The following is a 22,993-nucleotide window of genomic DNA, read 5'->3' as shown; positions in this document are numbered from 1 at the left end:
TGAATTATGTCCTTTGAATTTGTCACTATTTATGGAAAAAATCCTTTTTACCTCAGATTTTACTGAAAGTATTTACTGACAAATCCAAATAATGTTGCTAAATCTATTAGTATTTACTTCCTGGTGACATTTAGACAAGAGGTTTTAACGTAGTCTTCATAATAGTAATGATCTCAAGTGGGTTTATCAGTTCTGGTTGTTGTTCATTGTTTTTTGGTGAGTTGTTGTGTGTTGTGTATGGTTCATTTTTCATTTTTAAGGACCCAGGATGCAAAGATGCAGGTGAGTAGTTCTAACATTTTATCATTTTATTTTTAGCATTGAAGCATTTTCAGGGGTTTCATTTTCAATGCACTTAGTCAGTGGCACTATTTTTTTTTTTTTTACAGCTGAGCTGAATACATTTTCTGTATCACAATCAACACATTTTTCTTACTTTGTTGTTGTTAGTCTTCAAGGTGCGATCCTAGGATTTAATGAGAATGAAAAAGACAAGGAAGATGCGAGGTGAGACGAGGTGAAATAATAACAATATGCAGCAAAGTTCTGAAAACAAATAAAGGAAGAATGTTTGCATGAATCCCCGGCTTCCTCTAGTGGATTACTAGCAGTACTGCAACTGAGAACAAGACACCAGCCGGGATCAGAGGACGATGATGATTTTTTCCTTGTACTCCAGAACACAAAAGAAGATATTAGAAGATTTTTTGATGATTGGAATATGCTGTAGCCCTATGCTTTAGCTGTTTTTAGCAGCTCCAAAGGTTTCAAGAGGATGCTATGCAAAATATAAGATTATTCACAACAGCTGAATTCTAGCAAAAACACTGAACAGTGTGAAATGCTTTTAAACCTTAAAAATAATTGGTTGTGAATGTTTTTTTTTTCCCTTGCATCTATCAAGTTCAATTTTCATGAATTATGTCCTTTGTGTTTGTCACATGTCCACATAATACACTAATCAAATGATAATTCACTGGATTATCACTTTATGTGCTTAATTTATTACACCACCTGTCATAATAAAGAGAAAACACAAATATTTTAGGAAGATGTCCAAAAAATGTTCTTGTCATTTACTAGGCAAATAACAACTGAAACAACTAAATAGTCTTTATTCACACATAATAACCTTAATAGTTAATATTATTTAAAACTTAATTTAAAATGTTGAACCTAACAAATAAACACAATGATGAATTTAATTACACTTATTGTCTAGTGTCAAACACTTTTTATTGTCACTAAATACAACAGAATTAAGCACAGAAACAATAAAATATATTATAATAAAATAAATAAATAAAATTGTATTAAATATGATTACATTAAGATTTTAATGTTTCTGAAAAATCTCACCAAGGCTGCATGTGAAAAGAGTAATATTGTGAACTATTAATGCAATTTAAAATAATAGTTTTTTATTTGAATATATTTTAGAATGTAATTTATTCCTGTGATCAAAGCTGAATTTTCAGCATCATTACTCCAGTCTTCAGTGTCACATGATCCTTCAGAAATCATTCTAATATGCTGATTTGCTGCTCAAGAAACATTTCATAAAACATGTTTATGGTGTTTATTTTTTTTTTTTTTTTTTTTGGTTTATTTTAAGAATAGTAGCATTTATTCAAAATAGAAATCTTCTGTACCATTATAAATGTGTTTACTGTTACTTTTGATGAATATAATGTGTCCTTGCTGAATGAAAGTATTAATTTCTTAACAGACTCTAAACTTTTAAATGGTAGTTTATGTATATAAAGAACCTAGTTTAATAACCTATGCTCATAATCCCAAGGAATCTAACTTTCCATTCGTCTGTTTCAGGGCAAATGCTCTCAGATGTGCTACAACATCTTCATCGTGGAGACGGTGTGTGTGGCCTGGTTCTCGCTGGAGTTCACGCTGCGCTTTATCCAAGACCGCAGCAAGCTGGCCTTCCTCCGGCGGCCGCTCAACCTGATCGACGTCATAGCCATCCTGCCCTACTACATCACGCTGGTGGTGGACAGCACCTCCACGGGCGAGAAACGCTTGGGCTCGGGCAGCAGCTATCTGGACAAAGTGGGCCTGGTGCTGCGCGTGCTGCGGGCGTTACGCATCCTCTACGTGATGCGGCTGGCGCGCCACTCGCTCGGACTCCAGACGCTCGGGCTGACGGCGCGCCGGTGCACGCGGGAGTTCGGCTTGCTCCTCCTCTTCCTCTGCGTGGCCATAGCTCTCTTCTCCCCGCTGCTCTACCTGATCGAGAACGAGGCCGGGGTCACGCGAGAGTTCAGTAGCATTCCTGCAACGTACTGGTGGGCCGTGATCACCATGACCACGGTGGGTTACGGCGACATGGTGCCGCGCAGCATCCCCGGACAGGTGGTAGCGCTCAGCAGCATCCTCAGCGGGATCCTGCTCATGGCGTTCCCCGTCACCTCCATCTTTCACACATTCTCGCGCTCCTACGTGGAGCTCAAGCAGGAGCAGCAGCGGCTGCTGCAACGCAGGACGCACTTTCTGCTGCGTAGCCGCATCGCAGGTCTGGGCAGCAACCTGTCACTGGAGAGCAACATGCTTTTTCCTAGCGTCTCGTCTGATCACAGAAACCGAGAGGAATAGGAGTACAAAAAAAGTGGAGGGTGCTAATGGACGCGGAATATAAAGCAGCTGTTTTGAATGTTGTTTTACATATATTCCATCAACAATCCATTAAAGCGATAGATAAAAAAAAAAGATCAAAAATGAAAATTCTGTCATCATTTACTCACTCTCATGTCCTTCCACACCCCAAGAATTTGGTTAAAGGGCTTCCCAAAAATGAATGAAAATTCTGTCATCATTTACTCAACCTCAAGTTGTTCCAAACCTGTATGAGAATCTTTCTACTGCTGAACACAAAAGAAGAGATTTGGAAGAATGTAGGAAACAGTTGCTGGTCCTCATTGACTTCCATAATATGGAAAAAAAATACTATGGAAGTCGATGGCTAGCGTCAGCTGTTTGGTTACCCACATTCTTCAAAATCTCTTCTTTTGTGTTCAACTGAAGAAAGAAACTTGTACAGGTTTGGAATATGTGTAAATGACAGAATAAAAAATAAAAAAAGACCTTCAAGTCACAGTCTCTCCATCGAATGTAAAACAAATCCATATGATGACAGAATTTTCCTTTTTGTTGACCTGTTATCATTAAGATCAACCTTATCACATTTACAGACAGTCATTTTCAAATAAGGTCTGAAAGTTTTTTTGGGGTGAACTTTAAAAAGTCTTTTAGAGGTGCTCGGTCGTCAACCTTCCAGCAGAACTGACTTCCGAATTTCAGACCTTTCAATCCTTATTTGAAAATGACTGGCTGTAAATGTGATAAGGTTGATCTTAATGATAATAGGTCACCAAAAATGAAAATTCTGTCATCATTAAAGGTGTGTTCACACCAAAGTCAGTAACTATAACAATAACTATGAAGTTCTAATTGTATGAGAAGAGGGAAGTCCACAGCAAAACTATAATTATAATGACACATAGGAACGATAACATTAGGATCACTTTGAAAACTTTCAGAACCTTCCTGTTATTTCAAACCTTCTTCTGTGGAACTCAAAAAGAGAATTTTGAATAATGCAAAAGGTTTTTTTTCCTCAAAAAATCTGATGAATGGGGGACTGGCACTTTTAAAGCATCAGAAAGGACATAAGCTGTATAAAACTGTAATGTACTGTAAGTTTAATAAAAATGATTTGTGTGCTATATAATGCCTTTTGAAATTGTAAAACAAATAAAATAAAACTCTTTCCCTCTGGTGGACTGTTAACCGCTGTACTCCCTCTGAACTTGAGAACCAATATGTGAAGAATCGTTTAGATCTGTTTTATGTACTCAATTAAAGATTAAAAAAATTAAGTCAGTCACGAATTGGACTTCGCTACTTCTCATGAATGCATCAGTGTTGTTGTTTAACTAAAACTAAAATAGTTGTTTTCAGTGATTAAAAAGAAAGCTGAAATAAAATAAAATATTGGAAGAAACACCATAACTTAAAAAATTAGAAATGTTGCAATGGCAACCAACTAACTAATTAGAGCTATATGTAAATATAAATATATAAAGCTATATAAATATATTTTTTTAAACTCAATAAAAGGGACAAAAACAACAAAATTACTAAAACTTAATTTAAAATCAAAATGAAATATGAAAACGAATTCAAAATAAAATAATGCATTTATATGCTATTATAGTATAATATAAATAATAATGTATAATAATAATAATAATAATAATAAAATAACACAGGAACACATCAAGGACAGCTAGGGTGTAATGCAAAATTTTAAGTAAATAAAAACGTCAAATAATCACAAAGCCATCATGTGACTTCTGAAGTCTGGATATAGACTTTTCTGGTGGCTTTTTTGTCATTTTCCAGCTTGACTTCACTTATTTTACATTATATTGAAAAGAGAGTGGTCAGGATAGGCCATGGAAGGCAGCAGGTACGTTCTGGAGCAACATGAGAGTTATTAAACAAAGACAGAATCTTCATTTTTTGGTGAATTATGCCTTTAAGACACAAAACTGAGCATTTCTGTTTTAATTCATTAGGCTCCATTGCATTTTTTTCAGGCCCCTTTTCAAAATCTTTCTGCCTAAAAATGCTGTCACTTCACCTTTAAGTATGAAAAAAAAAAAAAAAAAAAAAAATCCATGTGACATTTAAATTTTATATTGGTGAAACATCTTTCACTATATGAATTCACCGGTCACCAAATTTTGAGACAACGCAAAAGTCACAACTTCTGCACATATGCTTGCGTTCTGCATGAGTACCTTCCCTTTGTGCAAATGTAATTCTAACACACATATCACACACTGACATGTCAGTCGAATCATGTGTTTAAACACAAGGTTTATGTTCAAAGTCTCGTGCTGCTGATATGTGCTGAAGTGTATGATTCAAATCCATATAACCTTCAGATTTCATGCCATATAATTCTGTACCACAATATACAGTCTGTAATGTTTACTGCTAAGAAAACTGCCAGGAATATCTGCCTATATAGTTTCTCATGTGTCACATACTGTGTTATATATGTATATATATATATATATATATATATATATATATATATATATATATATATATATATACATATATATATATATATATAATTATATTAATAATAATAATAAATCACACGACATAAATAAACCTTATTTAATTTTTCTTGTGATTTAAATTTTTTATGGTCTTATTTCTTACAAATATCTGTGGCTTGCTTGAATTTACATCAAATACCAAGTTGACGTCATTAAAACAAGTCTTTCTTAAAGCAACCAGTCTTTACCATTAGGGGGCAGCAGTGCCAAATCTTTGACTAAAAACTTGGATTTACTGTAAAACAATCATATATTGTGCAAATGGAGGAAGACAGGCTTTCATCTCTGGTATGTGTGTGGCTGTCAAAACCTGATGAGACGCGTCATAGGTTGAAGGGAAGCTCTCAGAAAATCTTCCAATAAATCCAGTTCATCCGTCACAAATCTAGTCTCAAATATCCAATGAGGATCGTGCATATGTCTGCATTCCCTTTCTTTGTGGAAATACTGGCAAGACTTCCCTAAACAAATCCTCTAGAATTACTTTGACCTATGAAAGACATTCAACAGATTTAGTTGTTTATAAGTGAGATAATTTCTTAGGAAATGTTATGAAGCAAATGCATTATTCCATTGGCATTGATGGTCACATTTTATTTATTCATTTATTTATTCACCGCATTCGATTCGAATCTTTAGAATCCGTTCCAAAACGTCTGACTCTGATTCGTCTCTTGTTGCAAGTTACAACATTACGTCAGTAGGCGGGGATAATTTGGCGTGTCTTTTGCGGTACAATGAGTTATTTTCCCGCACCTTAGTTTAATTAATTTTTTCTTATTTATTTATTTAAATACATTTATGACAGACTATTGTATCTAATCCATGTATACATGTGTATTTATTTATATATATTAATTTAATTTGTTTATTTATTTATTTATTTTGCACTGAGCAATCTCAAAATGACGTTTCGGTTGCCCCAGATCCAGTAATAGGTGTCCCAGTTACCTTAAATTCTCGAATTCTCATGCTCTCTCTCTCTCCTGCTATTACAGACTTGTCTCTGCTAGTCAAGTGTAACGTAGTGAAACAGTGTCACGTCAAAGCGCCCTGCCCTCCCTTCTGTCTTTCCAGTTTTCCCATCATCTCATACGGGTGCCATGGCTTTGACTTCCCCTTCGGCCGTGCGCGCGCTCTCAGGGACGCGATAAGCTACTGCTGCTTTATCCAGGCTTCGGATCGCTCCCGATCGCTTTGATCGTGACGCTGGATATATTAACTGTTACCGGTGTGACATTGATATTAACGATGACCCGTGCAGCTGTGCGCGTTCCCAGGCAACCCCCGTCATGAACGCGCACTGAACGCGCTCACTCGCTCCGTTTCATTTCTTCTGTTAGAGCCGGTGAGCGTTATTGAGTATGGAAAGCTGAGCCTCGTTCATTCATACACACACCGAAAACAGTAACTCAGAGGTCATTCAGAGCAGCGGGAAACGAAAGGGTTTTATTCGCACCACATTCGTGGTTGTCGACAAGGTGAGTACGGCTAGATTATTTTTATATCGTATATATTTTTTGCTGGGCGTTGGTATTAAAAAATAGAGCTCAACGAGGTTTTAGTCACATTTCCGGTTGATCAAACAAACACAATGTCTGGCATATTGTATAAAACGAAGGTGTTCGATATTTTGTCCATGGTGTTTATAAATCTTGGTATTTTATTTATTTAAATTAACTGTAAGATTGTTGCTCAACAACAACAAATACTCGTGATGTTTTCCATTTAAATCAGAAAGCATTCGCATGATTTATTTGTGTGAATATTGTAGGCAAACAGCCGCAATGTGGCTATCTGTTTCAGATGAATAAAACTAGCCGGAGTCCTGTCAAGGACTAGTCTGGATTTGTCTTTTTTGTACGTCACACCTGAACTAGGTCTCCCTGTAGGAAAGGAAAATTGCAAATCAGCTCTCCTTTTCTCTCTCTCTCTCTCTCTCTCTCTCTCTCTCTCTCTCTCTCTCTACTATGTCAATCGTTTCTTCTCTACACAGTATAGACAATAAATGAAGAGCTTTTCTCAGATGTTTCTCCTGAGGGAAAACACGCCAGTAATTTCACGTGTCTCTTACAGTTGCAGATCTCAACAACATCTCAAATTGTGCTCAGGTTTGCCAATATGAGCTTAAATATTTCAGACTAAATGATATGATCTGCTACCCACATAAATTTTCTATCATTTTATAGATGCGTACAACAATCCTCTCATTTGTGGCTGCTTTTAGTAGAAACATCTGAGGCAAAGTTGGTGGTTGGAGTTATCAGAAATGCTTCGTTTATGTCTTTATTCAGTACTTTTAATTTGGTACTTGCTTCTTTTACTTTTAATGGTATGTATTTAGTGATAGACTGATTAATCAGATGCTATCTATCTATCTATCTATCTATCTATCTATCTATCTATCTATCTATCTATCTATCTATCTATCTATCTATCTATCTATCTATCTATCTATCTATCTATCTATCGCCTCTTGTAGCAGTCAGCCAGTGAACCTCTCCAGTGAACTAAAGAGAAGTTCTCGCCTGCTTTGTTGGCGGTGTTTGGGATTATGGTTCTCCCACTCATGATGACTCAAATCTCTAAATATTGAGTTTGCCATAAGGCATGAGTGTTTAATTCCTATTTTTGGGCATCCTTAAATTTAAGAAAGCCGTAATCGGCTTGAATCAACATTTCATTTCAACACATTCTCATAGCAGCTATTTTGTGTTTTGGCAAATTGGTGGCTAATTTGGACGAATTCATACAATTTCATTTGTACTGTTTTGCTTTCTGTTCATGCCCCATTGAGGGTTAGGTTTAGCTGTGGACCTTCATACGTACTTTTGTCTGAATCACATTGTACAGATTCATACGAAAAGGCCATCTCGTGAAATAGTTTTCTCGTGAGATCGGGTGTAAGCTTTTTTAGACATGTATATGGCATGAATTGTGATGTCCACTAGTGTAGTAGTCACGTTTTTTCCCCCCCATAGTGCTGTTTATGAGAAGCACCTTGCATCACTTTATAGCAGATTAATGTGTTTTACTTTAGCAGATATTTCCTGTACAAAACTACCCTACTGTAAACCATGGGTTTAGAGCCTAAGAAATCATATTAAGGGAGTTTGAGCCTAGAACTAAGCTATAATTTGTTAGTTTACCACTTCTCATATTGGTAGAAAGACCTCGCCCACACTTGCTGTCCTCAGAGTGTTTCATTTTCCCAGCCTCCTCATTCTTCATGGCAAAATGCACTTAGGTAAGTGAAAGTGAATGTGTGGTTTGTACTAAACAAATCGACCCTGGTTTGAATCTTTGGCAGGCTGTACTCTTAAAATAATTTTGGCATCTATGGTTCCATGGAGAACCTTTAACATCCATGGAACCTTTCCATTCCACTAAAGGTTTTTTTATAGTAGAAAAATGGGTTATTGGAGTATTAAAATGTCCTTTAGACTAAGATAAAATTATTCTTTTAAGAACTGGTCACTAAAAGCTTCTCTTGAGAACCCAAAAATGGTTCTTCTATGGCATTGCTGCGAAAACCTTCTTTTGGAACCTATGATTTAAAGAGTACACGCTTAAAAATAAAGACTCGTTCCATGAAGAACCTTTAACATCCGTTGAATCTTTTCATTCCACAAAAGGTTCTTAATAATGGAAAAAGATTCTTTAGATTATTCAAATGTTCTTTACAGCAAGAAAAACAGGTAAGCCTACTTTTTAGAACTGTTTTGCTGAAAATGGTTCTTCTTCTGCTGCAAACCCCCCTTTTGTAGAACCTTTTTTTATTTTAAAGAGTGCATTTTTAACCATCGCCCTCACTTGAACATTTAGAGCATCATCTTTGGTTTGAGAAATGGAGTGCAACAGTGGCTGAATAGTGAGCAAGGTGGCTCAATGTGGCTGTTTATCTTTGAGTTTTGCCTTCTCTGTCAGCTTATGTTTAATTTTAAGTTCCAGTTCTGTCGTTGTACATCCTGGTTATCTTTGGGACAAGTTGAATCCTTGCCAGAGACTCAATGTCAATGTTAATCTTAGGGTTGGATTAGTAGAGTGGAAGTACTTCACTGAAGTAGGTGTGTGTATGTTTTTCCCCATCCATTTTATCATCCACCAGGTAAAAATGGGGAACTCCAGTCACTTTGAAAACTAATAACACGCCTTTGCTCAAAAAGCTGCATGATTTGAGGTACATGTCTGTAATGTTATTTTGAGTTAGGGGTTTGTTTGAATCCTCAACCCTAAGTATGCACCACCAATAAAAAAATCTAACACAAGACTCAGAGGTGCACATGCAGTAAACAGTGCTTCAGAATTGACTCTGTAATGAGTGAGTGTCTGATAAATTAAATTAAATTAAATTTATGCATTTAGCAGACGCTTTTATCCAAAGCTACTTACAGTGCATTCAAGCTATCAATTTTTACCTATCATGTGTTCCCGGGGAATCGAACCCCCAACCTTGCGCTTGTTAACGCAATGCTCTACCACTTGAGCTACAGGAGCACTAACTAAATAACCTGATAACTTCAAGGTATTCCCTTAAATCTGTTGTTATTGCAATGAGCTGTTTATCCTATAGTGATTTGGAGCAATTAGCTAATGCATCCGTCTTCTGTAGTGTTCATCTGTTGTTTCTCTTCATTGCCCGTGGCTTTTGATGGTCCTTATGGGTGCTTCATAAGGAGGGGACTAATGCTCTTAATTAGATGTGCTCATAATACCACTGAGGACTCTTGCAGAAGGGGCCCGAGCCCGTGAAGTGGCTTTAATGCCTTTTGGAATTCTGTGAATGTCTTTCAGTGAAAGCCGTGGAAGTTTAAGCTGGCTTCAAGTGAGATCATTGGAAAAGCAGCCTTTTAAGGCAAAATTCCTGTTAATTGGTAACGTGCCGACGCAGTGGGGCCTTTGTCCTCCCTTCACTGGGACCTTCTGTTTGTGATGAGTGATACACTGGGCTTTGGGCTCCGTTATGAATGACGCGCTTGTTTCTGTTTACTGGCTTTGAGAATTGGCATGCAATAAAAAGTGGCTTCTTTTGAAATGCTATTATGTGAACGAGTGGCATGATTAGTCGAGGAGAGAGAAACCAGAGGACAACTTCCTCAGACTGAAATTTTGGGAAGCAGTTTGACCAAATTATATCAGTTGAACCACGAAGATATTTATAAGAGATATACAAAGGAATATTTAATATCTTACTCAAATCTCCCATTAATGTTAACCTTCTCAAATATATCTCTCTCAAATAAAACCACATAAAAATCACATAAAATGGCATACACTTTTTTTTGGCATACAGTGGCATACAATTGTTGCACTGGCTTGAATGTATGCTGAATGAACAAAAAAAGCTTATTTGTAAAAATGCGCATTGCAATTTGAATGTGCCTAAAATATTGTCATAAAATATTTGTCTGTTATTTATTGTCTGTCATAAAAATATTGCATTGAAAAAACAAGCTCACAATACACAAATATAAAATGTATTAAATGTATTAAATCAAATATGAATGCAATTTAAAATGTATTTATTTTATTTTTATATATTTGATTTTATATTTTATTTTCAGAAACATCTGTTGATTCGTGGATATGGTGTTGAGATTTTACAGGAAACTCCATCACCTTCTGTTTTATGTGTATATAAACTCTTGATATGAGAGTACAGTAGACCTTGACGGGCATTGAGTGCTTCACACGTGATTGAACAAGCGCCTCGTTTTGTGTGATTGGCGATGACATTTGCATATTTAATGGTCACACTATCGGCCTCTCTGGGTTTGGACAATGCAGCCGAGGTTTGCGGTGGACACCCACAGATTTTGTTACATTTTTAATGCAGCAGACGGCTAACTTCTGTTGTTGCATGTAGCTGCCTCTCTATGTTCTCTTGCACTGGTCCAGTTATGCATCTGTCCCCTGACATGCTTTCAGACTTCTAATTATAGTGTTTATCATTCAGAATATGAAGGCACAGTAACCATTAATTCATTTGCATGTGTACATATAGACCAGCAATAAAAATCATTTGCTCTCTGACGGTGATTGTCTTGGAATTCTTCAATGAAGGTATGGAATTTATGACAAAAGTTGTTGCATTTGATACAACAACACTGAGAGGAGTTTGCCAGTCTGACATGCTTCTTAACATTCACTGTTGGAATGCCATTGAGCTTGAATCTTGTCATGTCACTTTATGCCCAGACCCACAACTTTGCCTAAAGTAAATGCTGTTCTTGAAGTTCTATACATATGTTTAACTATATTTACCCATATGAAACCATTGTTTTAATGTGCAAACGTTTTGTTCGCTGAATTTTATTTATTTATTTATTTTTGGAACAGCATATTTACACTGTTTTGACGGCTAAACCATTAAAACCCTATTGAATGGACTGTACTTCTATCCCTCATGTCTTTGCATTAAAGAGTCATTTCATATATGTGACCCTGGACCACAAAACCAGTCATAAGGGTCATTTTTTGAAATTGAGATTTACACACTATATCAAAGCTGAATACATGAGCTTTCCATTGATGTATGGTTTGTTATGATAGGACAATATGTGGTTGAGATACAACTATTTGAAAATCTGGAATCTGAGTTTGCAAAAAAAAAATCTAAATATTGAGAAAATTACCTTTAAAGTTGTTTAAATGAAGTTCTTAGCAATGCATATTACTAATCAAAAATTAACTTTTGATATTTACAGTAGGAAATTTACAAAATATCTTCATGGAACACTTTACTTATTGTCCTAATGATTTTTGGCATAAAAGAAAGATCTATAATTTTGACCCATACAATGTATTTTTGGCTATTGCTACAAATATACCCCAGCGACGTTTTGTGGTCAAGGGTCGCATATTGTAGCTTGAATTTATTAATTATCATCACTCAATGTGTCTGAGACTCATTTTTGGTTACTGGTAAGAGTTTGAAGAGGATGACCTCTCTGAACTCTCACGGCAGTGGACCCATCTGTCCTCATCTGATGTCATTTGAATGGAGGACGTGGTGGTGGTGGTCCGTTCGGGGGAACACAGCGCTACTGTGTCCGCACAGAGTTCAGGACCACTTCCTGTCAACCCGGCGAGCAAGGCCACAGATGCTTCACATCTCGTTTCAATCCTCCCTCTGTTCTCTCCTTCCGTTATGTGACAGGAAAACAAGGATGGATGGATGGGATTTGTATTATAACGTAGGCCTGTATGATTATGAAGTGCCACTCAGCTCAGCCATTGATGTGGGCTTTTGAACGGGCTTTGTGCACCCGTCTAAATGATATCTGAATGCTGTTTACTGAAAGCTGATGACTGTTTTAAGTTTTGGATGTTTTTATCTAAAAAAAAAAGCTTAACTGTTGAGTCATAGTTTTGTAGTCTTGATATCTTAACTGCTTGCAGTCTGTTAAGTGAAACTGTTATAATGGACCTTGGTGAGGTTAGGAATGACTCAAATGTGAAGAAACTATCCAGTAGTTTGTAAGGTCAAAGGTCACGTCTAGACCCACATGCAATCTGTGCATGTAGAACTTTGCATAAAGTGGAGCAGAACTTAAATACCATTCACAATATTAGCCATACAGTACTTAACCATATAAAACCAATATTTTACCAAAATTAAATCTGCAGATCTAAAATAGGGTATAAAAATTTTGCAGATTCCAGTCTATATCGTTTTGTCCACTTAAATTTCTTTGGAACAGCATATTTATAATGTTTTGTTGGCGAAGCCATTAAATCCCTGTTGAATGGACTGTATTTCTGCCTTTCATGGCTTCGTTTTTATTCACTATAAGTTCAATTTGGCGTCCACACTCTCTAAGCTCAACGGAGGAACAGTTTCCTTTACTTGCTTGTTATTAAAACTTAACTTTGAATTTTTTTGCCCAAAAATCTGCCATTTATTTACTTTGTAATCCTTAATCCATTCATCTGTAATAATGAAATCTGTGTAATTGCATTTATTTTGCAGAATATTCACTGTGATAATTAGTTTATTATTCTGTAATTGTTTGATATTATCCCATTTCACCTCACTGTCACCTTTCTGGGTGTCGTGGTTGGCTAGGGCAGCTGTGGTCTTGCATACATATGCCCACATTGTTCAACATGGAAAAATAGTACTTGTGGTGTGTTTTATGTAGAGATGAAGTTATTGTAGGTTTTTGGTTCATCTGGGAGTTCAGAAGACGCTTGTGCTAGGTTCACTCAGTTCACAGTCAACTTAATATTAATTTGTGCGTGAATATTAATGAGGTTTTCTCATTATCTCCCAGTCCTTAAGGAAAATGCTTTGTGGGTTCATGACTTAAAAGCCAGAAAAAAAAAAAAAAAAAAAAAAAATCCCAAACCTCTCAGAATCACATGCTCGTGCAGCAGATGTTTGGAATTCCCCTTTAAATGTGATTACGATGGCAGAGCGTCTTTTTAAAGCAAATTCTACTCTTGGTGTTCCGTTAAAAAATTTAAACAGTAGTGTGAGCTGTAAAGGAAATCACTTCACTCTCCTCAAGTCTGTTATGGAAATGTCGGAGTGTCGTGGAGTAAATAATTCTGTTTGATGGCTGGATGAATCGCGGGGCATCCATCGGGCATTTGATTGCAGGGTTGATTTGTCCTTGGCCATTGTTTTGGTGCACATGAAGGAACCATCACCATGCTTATGGCTTCTTCCATCTCCTTCACTGAATGAGAAGATTCAGCAGCCTTCTTTCTTTTGTCATGTCTGTTTCCTTTTTTTAATTTCCAGAGGAAGTTCAAAGGTGATCAAATGTGAAACCCAGTCTGTTTTCCAAGTGATAAGTAATCAGCTGATTCTGAGTGTTCACTGTGCCGATGGGTCGTGCCTTGACTTGCTTGCAGAATGCGATTGTAGCTACAGCATAACTGAAGACATGAAGAGGCAGATATAGACCATAGCAGCACGGTACAGAAAGTCAAATCAATAAATAAATTACATTTATTTATTGGGTGGTTTAAAGCAGCTTTACAAGAATAAACAGTATAGTAAAGGTGTCAGTGCTGTAAAATGTATCCGTGATCAAACAATTTCAGCTGTAAAGCAGCTCTACAGTAGATAATAGTGTCATTATTCAGCTCAGTGTAGTTCGGTGTTGATTCAGTATCAGTGTGAATGTTGCATTATTAGTCATTATCAAGCTCAATTTATTTCATGTTTTGTTCTCATCCAATACTGTGATTGCAATCGATGTTGTTTATTAATTTTCTTCTAAACTCCTAAAATCCCCAACTTTTTGGATTTTAAGCAATATTACATAAACTAGTACTTGACCAGTATTGATTTTTCAGAATTTGAAAGCTGGCAAAATTGGTGAAATTACATAGAATTACAAAAGAATATATATTTATTTATTTATTTACTTACAAAAATTGGGAAACCAATTGGGGAAAACTGGGAAACGTTCATTATCCATTGTCAAAGCTGTTGTTGTTTTTTCTCTATGGATTAAAAGAACTAACTACTCCATCATTGTGTCAAGTGAATATGGTATGATCCGAAAAATCCCAAAATAGCGAAATATCATTCCATTCATTTATAATTTAATAATTTTCAATTTAGGTGTTTTAACCCTAATTTATACGCTTTGTGTTGTAGAATTCCAGAGATCCTTCCCATTAAGCATAACTGTAGCTCAAACTCTAGCACTAGCAACACTGAGGTCATTGGTTTGATTCCCAGGGAATGCACAAGCTGATACGATGTATCAGCTTTGAATAAAACCATCTGCAAAATGCCAAAATCGACAGCATTTTGTAGTTTGAGTGGTGCGTTCACACTAAAAAACTAGAAGACGTAGTGCACTTCAAGCACCCGGATGATGTCTTTAACTATAAAAGTGTTAAAGGGGCCATATGATGCTACTAAAAAGAACATTATTTTGTGTATTTGGTGTAATGAAATGTGTTTATGCGGTTTAAGGTTAAAAAACACATTTTCCATATAATGTACATTATAGTTTCTTCTCTATGCCCCGCCTTCTGAAACACGACGATTTTTACAAGGCTCATCGGTCTGAAAAGCGAGGTGTGCTGTAATTGGCCAGCTATCCAGTTTAAGGTTAATGGCTGAATACCTCAAGCGTGTGACGGAAATGTTACGCCTCTTAACATATTTTGATGCTTTGTCCGGCTGGAGCGACGAGACATGAAAATAAAACCCATCATAAACATGATATAAACATGATTTCTAATCGTGTCTTCTTTTGGAAGTAAAAAACAAAGTAGTTGAGTGACTTGAGTGAGCAAAGGTGGGCGGCTTGAGGCACATTCTACGAAGTAGCGTACCTTGTGCTTGCAGCAACCACATGTGACGACCCTGGGCTAGACTCCGCTTAATCCACGGTGAAAGCCCATTCTGCCGATACACAGTGCAAAGTTGATGTATTTCCTCAGCGACCAGCACGGATCAGCTCCAGGCATGACGTATCGGATATCGTCCTCTTTTGGAAGGTCAAACAAAGTAGTTTTTTCTCTTTCACAGTGAAACACACAGCATCTATACGACATGGCGGCGGCAGCAACAACAATACTACAACGAGAATAAAAAGTACGCCGCCTTTCTTTGCGAGAACATCTTCCCACATACTGATGTATTGATGTGGGGGGTTGTGGACGAGTCTTCACTTTTCTAAAGAATATCTCTTTGGATTTGAGACTTTAGTCTTTGCAGCTTTACAGATCTTCTTTATTCACCAAGAGCTTGTAACACTCTAAAGAGAAAGGAAAATTTTAAACTGCATCATATGAACCCTTTAAATGTTTGAAACTTTATTTATAGCACACTAATCCATCACATACATTTGAAAAGTCATTTCAACAGCAAATTTGCCATCTGAGATGATACCACCCTTGAAAGTTCACGCAGTAGACGAATGAGTGCATTGTACAGTGTGGGTGCAGAGTGTTTGTACATCATTTGGTGTGCCAGACTACCCACAATCCTGATGTGAGGTCCACCATTTAGAGAAGTCGCTGTGAGAAATGCGGCAAGCATTGCTGTGGTGCGTTTTTGAGGGCTGCAGCAGGTTCTCAGTGTTTAAATAGTTTTTGCTAAGTCATACACTCATCTCATATCTGGTTGGTTTAATTCAAAGTTTAGAACCCTATGAAGTATTGAAACGGCAAGGTTGGACATTTACTGTTGTCTGTTAGTATGTTATAGCTGATATAGCAGAGAAATGGTTCTTCACTGATAGTGTAAAACACATTCTTGATAAGACATTCCTGACTCCAGGGAAGGTGGAGACTGATAACACATATTGTAAAATAATGGAATGTGTGCCCTATGGGCTCATCTGTGTGACTTCAACATGCCCTGGTTGTGTGAGAGATGGAGAGATGTCAGGACTCGTCTCTTCATGCGGCCCGCATTCCAGAACTACTGCAGGGATGAGTGATCTGAAATACTAATGCCATTTAGAATGTCTGTTTTCTATTTGAATTATATTTTAAAATGTAATTTATTCCTGTGATCAAAGCTGAATTTTCAGCATCATTACTCCAGTGTCACAGGATTCTTCAGAAATCAGTCCTAATATGCTGATTTGCTGCTCAAGAAACATTACAAATTATTATCAATGTTGAAAACAGTTGTGCTGCTTCATATTTGTATGAAAAGTGCAATATTTGTCTCTGATGAACAGAAAGTTTAAAAGAACAGCATTTATTTTGAATATACATTTTTTTTTAAAAAACATTCTAAATGTCTTTGTCACTTCCGATCAGTTTAATGCATTCTTGCTGAATAACAGTAAAAATTTCTTTCAAAAATCCTCTGACACACCCTTTACAAGAACTGTGCCGTGTGTAACGGCTAGTAATAAGTAGAACAATAAGCATTGCGTAATTCTGCAGAAATTGAATGTCTGTCTTTTTTTCACAAATTTCTAAATATACTCTGCCTTTAATACATTCAGTTACATGTGTTTGGATTCTTGGCTAATTTAATAATGATTCCATTTAACAATGCAAGTGTAGTACTTTCAGTTCAATATTAAACCTTATTATATTTAAACCTTACTATAATAATGTTGCACACAATTATGTTAATGACAGCCTGATTTATTTATTTATTTATTTTTAACATGGACTGAAAAAAAAAACCATGGTGTTTTCACTCAGGAATTGCTTGTAAATTTCACAAATAATTTCAAAGTAACGGCCAATAACAGAAGTAAATGTGAAATTTTGAAGTAGAACAACTGAAACAGTATTTTTTTCTAATATGCTAATTTGTTTGTACAACTTTTATTAATTTACTTTATTTATTTATATATATATATATATATATATATATATTTATTTATTTATATATATATATATATATATAGACAGCGTTCCTCCTTTAAATCCATTCTTTAAATTTCTCCCAACAATCTCTGCAGAAAACATGCAAATTCCATATGGGCTTAGTAATCCAAAATGACCCATTTCTTCAACCCTTTCGCTCTAACGACGTCTTGCACAGAAAAACAGGAGCTCTGAATCATGGGAATCCAAGCAAACCCGAAGCTATTGACCTGTGCAGGGCTTAAGTCAATGCTGACATTCATTAAAATGCTCCCTTCAATGACGAAGTTGCCAGAACAGAAGGATGCAAAGAGGGTCATCTGCGAGTTTCACATCAAAGACTCCCTCTTCATTAGAAGGGCTTAGACTTGGAGGTAACGCTTATCTCTCGTAATGTGCCGCCCGCTAAAATGTGATGCTCCATTTTTAATCTGCAAGCGTTTCTCTTTGGCTGTATCTTTATGGGAAGTGGCTTCGCTGCAGAAAAAGATAAACGTGAGAACAGACGAGTTAAAAAATCTGAAAGTGTAGTTCTGTCCAAATGCTACACATCTGGCTGTGAAAGAAACCGTTGCGTTTTTCTTGCTTCTTTCTTTTCTTCATTAAGGAAATCATCAAGGGAAAGATAAACCCCAAAGGATCCGTGTATCTCTTCCACTCTCTCACAGTATCTCTCACACACACATCCCCCAGCCGCCCTTGTTTCTCTCTAATACTCCTGACCGCAGATCTCTGCTCTTTGCACACACACCATGACCATATTTAGATGCAGGAAAGAAGCGTGCTCATATGATTGTTTACAGATGACAGCAGGAGACCGTAGGAGCGTGACTCACTGGCGTTGCTGTAGGATCAAGAATGCTGAATGCAAAGGCAATAAAACAGCCTATTAATTACCAGCACTGGTATATATTTCTGCCATATGGTGCAATCTTTCATATTGTTGGTTTTCACGGTTCACAGGTCATTTTAATTCATCGCGGCCTTATAAGGTAAATCTCACAGAGGAAATGTTTTTGTAAACAACAGTTAAAATTTTTGCATTATTTTCATGACATTTAAGCACATTTTCTCCATAATTTCGAAGTACTGAAATGCAAATGTGCTAAATTTGAATTCATCGCAGCCTTATAAAGTAATTCTCACAGATGAAAGATTCTCCCAAGAACTGATTTTTATCATGAAGTTTAAGATGCCCTGCAGTTCTCCTCAAGATATCTTGGCTCAGAGTTTAGAGAAAGTAATATGTTTACACTGTACACATATACCAACACCTCTCCGTGAGCTCTCTGTAGTGAAGAAAATGGTTTTGTTATGAAGCACATTTTATTTTTACACAGGCTTCTTACTTTTAGCATGAATTCCACAGCACTTTCGTATCATCTAATAACAAGATAGCTGGACGGTGAACGATACGTTTGCTAGGCATGAATCATTGGGTTCATTTTCAAACTTGTTAGTTTTTGCAGTTGTAGTTGTTGGCTTGCATGTTTGCTGCTTGTCCTAAAGTCAGACTTTGAAAATGTATGACTTGTGGCATAACAAATACAAATGCAGAGGAATTTACACCGGTAAAGCCATGTTTATTCATGCATATGCCTTTGTGATGTGTAATCCTGCCACACCTTTCATGCAAAGCAGCAATAAGATATGCAGGATATGATTGATCAAAGGCAGGTACATGGTGTTTCAGAACATTGTGAGCTTGTGTGGACACCGTGTCATTTGCATACCAGGTTTAATTTGGTGTAACAAAGTGCATTATGTTGCTTTTTAAAATGCATGATCCTTTTGCTAAATGCTGCTAGGTGAACCAGGATGACGTTTTCTGACTATCCAGACTCTAGAGATATGCAGTTTCACCCTCTATTTAATACAAATGTAACAATTTTCATTGTAGACCGCAGAATGTCAGACTGAACAATGTCTTATCTAACACAAACATGTGCGTTATCAAATTCCTAGTTTGATTTGAGTATAAACAGTGTAACTTTGCCTGCCATTTTCATGACATTGTTGGAGTAGTTTGACAGTTCAGCCTCTGGCTCAAGTTAGGACAGGTCTGTTTGGGAATCCTGTTTGAAAAGGATCAGTTGTGTTTGCATTGCTACTGTATACTATAGAGTGCAACAGTCAGGTTCCCAAAGTAAAAATCCCATACATTTTTTTCCATGGGGAATTTAACTCCTAAACCTTAAAAGGCAGATCTATAGAGCTATGAGGTGTTAAACCTGTCCAAGCCTGTATGAGTTTCTTTCTTCAGTTGAACACAAAATAAGAGGCTAATTTAAAGTAAAACACTAAACCAATCACTTTAAAAGGCTACAAATTGAATTTAGGCCAATATTTGCAATGCATCATGGTATTGTAGTTTTTTTCCTCTTATTGAATGAATTAAAGGGGTGCTATTATGCTTTATCACTTTTTCAACTTTACTTAGTCTGTAATGTTGCTGTTTGAGCATAAAAAAAGATCTGCAAAGTTACAAAGTCCGATTCAAAAGGAGATATTTTATTTAACAGAAATCATTTTTCAAAAGCTATAACAACTCGTTTGGACTACAACACATATTTTCCGAGATTTGTGATATCACAAAGATCACCGTATGGGAATTGTTGTTGTTGTGGTGTGATAGATGGTTGAGCTGAGATATGGTATGTTTCGGAGATATAGATGAACTTAGAGTGGTTACAATCATCCGGGTTTAGAATGGGTGTATGAATGTTTTCGGCGTGGCCGATTATCGGCGCCGATATTAAGCATTTTTATTGTTATCGGCATCGGCCATTTTCAAAACCGATTTGCCGATAGCGAATTTAAAAACCATTTTATTTTGAAATGCGCGATCTGGCACTGATCCAGCCACCTCAGTCAGAGCGCACCGCTCTGTGGCCTAGACTAAGCCCCGCCCATCGTCCGTCTGATTTGTTGGGAGTCACGAGCCTGGCCAATCAATACGGCTGGCGCGGCTGGAAAATGTTCCGCTCTCACACCGAAATCACAGGAGCTGCTTCAGTGATCATCATCACACATCAATAAGTTATCTCTCGAAGGTAAGAATGCAGTAAACGTTCCTGAAGTTGCAATAAATCACTACACTGAAGTTGCAAAAAACACCTAAATATAATCGATTTATGATGACAAGCCCCGTTCAGTTATTATACTATGAATTCCCGGTCAATGTCCGTCATTGCAGTGATATGCTTTTACGGATCATCACATCAGTGCTGAGATAGTGAAACTAAAACCTACTTCTCTCACCATTCGGCCAACTTAACGTTATATTGTGAATAGATTATCAACACGAATGAATTCACTCACGTCTGCTGTGGTTTTTTTTTTTTGTGTTGTTCACATAGCTTCACTGAACAGCGTACGTTCCGTTAGGGCTCTTAGTCAAAAAAATTGCGCATATTTGGAGAAATATTGCTTTATTCTAACATGATTGCAAAATAATTTATCATACAGATTCAGAATTACCATTATGCAATTGTGAAGAGCTGAAAGGGCATCAAGCGTGAGCTCTGACGCCCTGACGCGGCGCGAGCTCCCTATTCCTGATTTAGTTATCTCCGCGGCCGCGCTCTCTCATTTGACTAATAAGGTTGCGATTTGCCGGGGGGGTGGGTGGGTGTGATTTCCCCCCTTCTGGTCTATGCATCCCTGCCTCTGCTGAATAACTTTTATCCCCGGTGGGGATAAAAACATCATGCAAACCCGCTCTGACGTCCAGATCTGAATCAAATGATTCGCGATCCGATTGAAGCGCTTCGAAACAGTGAATCATTTTGCGACGCAATGGTTTAACTGATTCGGAGTTTTCAAAAAGCTCCGTTGTGTTCTTTGCTCGCTTTCTCTATGTAATTTGTTGTTTGGATAACCGTGGACATTAAATCATTACAATTAATAGGCCTAACGTAGGCTTACAATGTTTTTATTAAACTGAGATCACACTAAATACAATTTCCGTCGTATTAAAAACATTTCATAAAATTTTTCAAAAGCATCTGTTTATTTCACAAATCGCACCCTGCTAATAACCCTATACTAATAACGTAAATTGTCAATAATCTCACATTGCACGTTTCTGGATGACGCTGTCCTGTATACTTCCTAGTTTGTATCGCCGTGATAAACAGTCCAACAAACATTTTACACACAAACAACATTACAATATGGGTTGTGTGTGATTTTAATGCAATTCTGGGTTGCAAATAAAATGCTAAATATAACATGTTAAAATAGATTTAAAATAAACATATTACATTTTATGTACATTAAGCATATATTTAAACACACATGTGTGTTTTTATATTTATATATATATATATGAGAGAGAGAGAGAGAGAGATTACATTTATTTTCCATTATTTGTTCATTTGTTGCTGTTTAAATTTGCTTTAAGTTTTACTTTGTTTATAGGATGCTGCTGATGGATGCAAGTTTTACTTAGTTTACAGAATGCTGCTGATGGATGCTCCCAGCACTTTTTATGTTTGTTGTTATTATTACTATTAATGTTGTTATTATGAACAGTTCTCAGAATTAAAGATGTGTTAAAATAATTTAAAGAGAGTCTTTGTCAGAGGCCTTTTTATTCTTAATTTTGACATTAATTTTAATTTTTACACTAGACACATATCGGTTCAAAATATCGGTTATCGGTCTCCTTGATCTGTAATAATCGGTATCGGCATCGGCCCTGAAAAATGCATATCGGTCGATCCCTAGTTTAAATGGTTATAAAATTGATTTGATTTTGATGCATTATTTACACTGAAGCTCGCAGCAGGCGGCTATGGTAAGGGCCATGAGATTTCCCGACCAGGTGCCGAGTGCTGCCAAAAACAACACACACTGGCCCAGCTAACCAATCACAACACATTTCATATTTCAGAAGGCGGGGCTTCATTTGATCCAGGAACTATCCAGCCGTTCATGCCAGACTGGGGAGAGAGGTGTTGTAATAATGTAAAATATGTAAAAAATATATGTTTTTCAAACAACCTAGTATGAGAGCCTGTTCTAGTACACCCCCAAAACAAATCAAGACCTTGTAATAGGACCCCTTTAAGTTCACAGTCTTGTACCTTCATCTTCTCTTTTTATCTGATTTTCAAGATCTTTCTTGCTTCATATCAAATTTTGTAATATTCTGATTCATTTTGTAGCTGGTTGGTTTGGTTCATGGATTAAAATGCTTTAATTGGGTTTTTTTTTATCCCAGTGGGAAAATAATAACTGGTTAATAAAAATTGGTTCTCATTGTGCCAAACACCCTTTAATAGCAACTACATCCATGTCTTGTCAACTACAACTACATCCAATTTATGAAATTTTTTTACATTACTCCATGTTTTCTCCCCCTGCATTCTCAAGTGTAAATGATGTAAAGCGGTCCTTCCCACTGATACTCTGGCAAATATGCTTTTATAATGGCGTAAATGTAGCAGAATCTCATCCCTTTCAAACTGGCCAGTACTAAAAATGCTAGTATGGCTGGTAATGCAGTGATTAGTATCTGCCGATCCTGT

General features: G+C 36.7%; 1 protein-coding gene and 1 pseudogene across 3 annotated transcripts in view; both read left to right on the top strand.

Moving 5' to 3' along the window:
- Positions 1–5,068, top strand: part of LOC122135135 (potassium voltage-gated channel subfamily G member 1-like) — a 60,325-nt gene extending 55,257 nt beyond the window's left edge. For all 3 annotated transcript variants that reach the window (XM_042713711.1, XM_042713710.1, XM_042713713.1), the window contains one exon: positions 1,831–5,068. In XM_042713711.1, the coding sequence (XP_042569645.1) occupies positions 1,831–2,610 (780 nt within the window). In that variant the 3' untranslated portion in view covers positions 2,611–5,068. The remainder of the gene's footprint in view (positions 1–1,830) is intronic.
- Positions 5,069–6,203: 1,135 nt separating this feature from the next.
- The window catches only part of LOC109057740, a 55,710-nt pseudogene continuing 38,920 nt past the window's right edge, over positions 6,204–22,993 (top strand).

Source organism: Cyprinus carpio, chromosome A23, assembly GCF_018340385.1.
Source record: "Cyprinus carpio isolate SPL01 chromosome A23, ASM1834038v1, whole genome shotgun sequence".
Lineage (NCBI taxonomy): Eukaryota > Metazoa > Chordata > Actinopteri > Cypriniformes > Cyprinidae > Cyprinus > Cyprinus carpio.
Note: the sequence above shows the minus strand (reverse complement) of the source record. Positions and strands in the feature narration are given on the sequence as shown.